This window comes from Sinocyclocheilus rhinocerous, unplaced genomic scaffold, assembly GCF_001515625.1.
Source record: "Sinocyclocheilus rhinocerous isolate Xijiao unplaced genomic scaffold, SAMN03320098_v1.1 scaffold364, whole genome shotgun sequence".
Classification (NCBI taxonomy): domain Eukaryota; kingdom Metazoa; phylum Chordata; class Actinopteri; order Cypriniformes; family Cyprinidae; genus Sinocyclocheilus; species Sinocyclocheilus rhinocerous.
The window spans coordinates 1,003,170-1,007,562 of NW_015659024.1; the positions used below are offsets into that span (position 1 = coordinate 1,003,170).

At 39.4% G+C, this 4,393-nt stretch overlaps 1 protein-coding gene across 1 annotated transcript in view; it reads right to left on the reverse strand.

The window, feature by feature from the left end:
• Positions 1-2,505: 2,505 nt before the first annotated feature.
• LOC107723269 (transforming growth factor beta-3-like) overlaps positions 2,506-4,393 on the reverse strand; it is a 22,715-nt gene continuing 20,827 nt past the window's right edge. The window contains exon 7 of the mRNA XM_016531839.1: positions 2,506-3,643. Within this exon, the coding sequence (XP_016387325.1) occupies positions 3,485-3,643 (159 nt within the window). The 3' untranslated portion in view covers positions 2,506-3,484. The remainder of the gene's footprint in view (positions 3,644-4,393) is intronic.

The window sequence follows — 4,393 nt, forward strand, 5'->3', positions numbered from 1 at the left end:
TTTTTTTTTGCTTTTGTTAATTGTATAATAAATAAAAAGAAAACAAAAAGATTAGAGAATTATTTTTTTTAAGAAAACAGGCAGTTAATAAATGAATAGAGTGCAAGTCTAAAAGGGGCAAGTTTGTTTGTTTTTTAAAGAATAGAATTAGAATAGAGAGTGCTAGAGTTAGAGGGTCAAATAAAGGTGGAACAGATGTGTTTTTAAGTCGATGCTTGAAGATGGTTAAGGACTCAGCTGCTCGGATTGAGTTGGGCAGGTTATTCCACCAGGAGGGAACAGTTCATGTAAAAGTCTGTGAAAGTGATTTTGTGCCTCTTTGGGATGAACAATAAAGCGACGTTCACTTGCAGAACGCAAGCTTCTAGAGGCACATAATTCTGAAGTAATGAATTTAGGTAAAGGGCTGCAGAGCCAGTGGTGGTTTTGTAGGCAAACATTAATGCCTTGAATTTTATGCGAGCAGCTATTGGTAGCCAGTGCAAATTGATGAACAGAGGTGTGACATGCATTCTTTTCGTGATGTGGGAGCAAGAAATGACCCTGCACAATTAAACTAAATCGATTGTGATCGTTGTGATTAAAGTGAAATGTGAAAAATGAATGAAAAGTGTCAATTGTGGCATTATATTACATCTGCATTTGTCAAAGATGTGTTTTAACGTGTTGTTTTTTACAGTGTTGATCATTATAACCAGTCGCACGTGTAACCAATCAGACATGTTTAGAAAGGTCACTGGCTCTGAAAATCTGCACCGGTTTTTTTGGTGTATCCAAGCTTCAGCCATATGGTTTTACTGCCAAAAAGCAGAAAAAAGCACAAGAATTGAATTTTTTGTTCTTTGTGTGTTAAGAGGGTCACTTAAAACATTGTCTGCTGTTATAAGATTAAAAAATGCTAACACTTTAGTTTAGGAACCAATTCTCACTATTAATTAGTTGCTTATTGTGTGTGTGTGTGTGTAATAGCATGCCTATTACTAATATATTGGCTGTTTATTAGTACTTCTAAAACACATATTAATGCCTTATTCTGTATGATCATATTTTAGATCCATTAATCTCTACCCCATACCTAAACTTAACAACTGCCTTACTAACTATTAATAAGCAGCAAGTTAGGAGTTTATTGAAGCAAAAGTCATAGTTAATAGTTAACAGTGAGAAATAGTCCCCAAACTAAAGTGTGACCAAAAAACATGCAGTGAAAAGTGGTGATGGTTGATTATTTGTACGACTAAAAAGTGTCAAACATTGCAAAAAAGTATCATTTTTATTCCATAGATTGAAAACACCTTTGAAATGATGCAAGCTGGCAATAGAAAAGCTGTTCTGAAACATCTTCCCTTAAAACACTATTGGATTTGAGGGTTTAAATCAAAATAAACCCCCTGGAATTTATCATGGTGTATGTGAAGATAATCATCGACTCTTTTAGAGTTTTATCATTTAGTTTCCAGCTCAGAACTACAATCAGATTGAACTTCAATTACATCTCATACGTGTGTGTGTGTGTGTGTTCACAGGTCTGTCAGTGTACAGTAAACTCTTCCACACTCAGGGCTCCAGGAACAGATGAATGAGGCCAAAGGTCAGCCGTACCAATCAGCTGCTCTCTGGTATTGCTTTACATCTTGAGATCCACGTCCTGCTCAAAACACAGACACCTCATGACTGTCAATATGGAGTTTTCTAATAATCAATATTTCCCTCCTAACTGGCCTTATGTGTGTGTTTTCTGAGTGTGTGTGATTGTACGTGAAATCCTTCGCGTTGATTGGATCGGTTCCACAGTCTGAAGGCGTCCTGCCTCTCCCATATGCGCAGTTGTCCAGGCTTCATTTTCACCCCACATCTGATGCCATGTGAAGGGCGCACGGACTGACGGCTCGCAACAGCTGCGACACGAGCACATGGAGCGAAACGCACAGCAACAGACGAGAGCACCCATCACGCTTATCCATGTTTACATGTACAGATAGAAGATGTAGACTCCTGAGTAAAGAGCTTTCAGCACTGCTTGCTAATGATCGCTAGCAACTTCTGCTCAAGTGCCTCATTCAGGTGTGAGGAACTGCTGGAGCAGCTCTAGAATCCACACCTGCGATGAGTTTCTTGTGCAACTAAAGACTTGACCATTTTTGACCAATGTCCTGGTAATACTTGATGCACCGTGATCAACTCTGCTGTGCTGAAGGGATGACATTGTTTTTTTAGTTTGATTTTAGTTTAACGCTTCCCTTTTAAGTACCTGGCCAAAAATGAATGAATGACAGGGCCTCATTCATGCAGCAGGAACAGAACACACTTCTTACCTAGACTGTTGCATTGAATTGAATGAAATGTTGATGTAACAACAATTTCCATGAATTCATTTTGCGTTTCATGAATGAGGCCGATTATGCAAGATTGTCTTAATGCAACATAGTTTTATTCTCAGTATTTAATGTTTTAGTTTGTACAGTATTTCTATTGCATTTTCTCTCCTGAGTTTACTTGAATATCCTCCGATGTTATGCATCAAGATGTGAGTCGTGAAACTTGATTGACCTTTAAAAACATGTAACAAATGATTTGTGCGTTTATGCTACAGTACCTGTTTAGCATTCATTTGTATCCGTAAACTGAAAGAAATTTCAGCTACTTTTTGTGATTACTTCTGTTTTAAGAAAAAAAATAGGTTGTTAAAGCAAGCTATGCAATCAGCATTTGCTACTCTTGTGTGTTCACTCTTTATAATAGTCGAGATGATGTGGATTCTCTGAAACTCATGACAAACTCTTTTCGTCCAAGACTGTTTAATTAAAAAAGTGTTTTCAGGAGTAATAGTGGTAAAAACATTAGCAGATTGTGATCTAAAAGTTCATGTGTTTCCAGACGTCAGCTTCATTGAAGAACTATACAAATCCCTAAAACTTCTGCCGAGTGACAGAGGTAAACATTAGTCAAAAGATTTCTTTCCAGCATGTTTGTATTAACATTAACACCGTCACGTTAGACAGACCGTGTCGATTACTGCGTTACAAAGTTCGGTCGGGGAAATGCCGTGCTCAAATGAGTTATGTTAGAACATCGTTATACAAAAACACAAGGATTGGCTAACGTCTGCTCTCGTTCGGTCGGTGTATGTCGATCCAGCACGTGTGTCGTCCTCAGTGAAGCCGCTTCTGTAGATGTTACGAAGGTCAGAGTTCACAAATGCCCATGAGGTTCGCAGGTAAAGACCCGACCAAAAATTACACATTACAAGTGGACAAGTCACTTCAAACGTCAAACTAGAAGTCCGAGGGATCGTGGGGCAGCGTAGTCGTCTTGGAACGCAACTTTCTAGTGCTTAGAGAAGCCTCTGGCTCCCGGGTTGGATGTGGGTGAGAAGGATGTACGGAGGTATTCATTTAGAGTCCAGTTCCTGGCACGCACCCTTCCTGTTGGCCCTCGAGCGCTGGGACCCGCGTCGGGCTCAGGGCTGGGGTCTCGGGGCCCCTCAGCTGCACTTGCAGGATTTGACGATCATGTTGGAGAGCTGCTCCACTTTAGGCGTTCGGCCCACGTAGTAGAGGATGGTGAGCGGCTCGAGGTCTTGAGGAACGCAGCAGGGGGAAGCGGACGCCTCGGGGTTCAGTGTGTTGTACAGGCTCAGCAGCTGCAGGGAAACACATTGAGAGTCAAGTCACCTTTATTTCTACAGCGCTTTCTACAATACTGATGTAAAAATTGTCAAGTGTAAAATTCATCAGTAATGAAACATTCAATTAAAGCAGCAATAGTGTCATTACTGAGCTTAATTTAGACCAAATTTTGTTCTCACCTGATGCCATCAAATCAAATTGTCATCAATTGATATTCAAATTAATCATTTGCTCACTCTCATGTCATTCCGAACCTTTATGGCTTTCTTCCATGGAACACAAAAGATTGATGCAATTAGTGATTTTTGTTGTTTCAGCTTTTACGGAATGTTTTGCTAATTCAATTTGGATAATTGGGTGATTGAACACTTTATGCTTTCATGTGCATCGCTACAAAAGATATTAAGCACAATGCTCATGCCTCCATTTTCAATACAATGAGCATGAATAGAGACAGACCGTGTCAAGAATCTGAAAAGCACCATAGTCCGTATGATTTTTTTCTTTTTCTGAAGTCTTCTCAAGTCCTATGATGATGCTTGTGAGGAACAGACTGAAATTTAAAGTCTAAATGGACCAGGGACACAATGGTAATGGTGTTGTATCTAATGTAGGTCTCAAATAGAATTTAGAAATTCTACATATTAAAACTTAAAGATAGCTGTGGTCAGATGTGAGTTGCACGAGAACCAATGACATTTGTGACCCTGGAGCACAAAACCAGGCATAAGGGTCAATTGTGTGAAATTGAGATTTATACATCA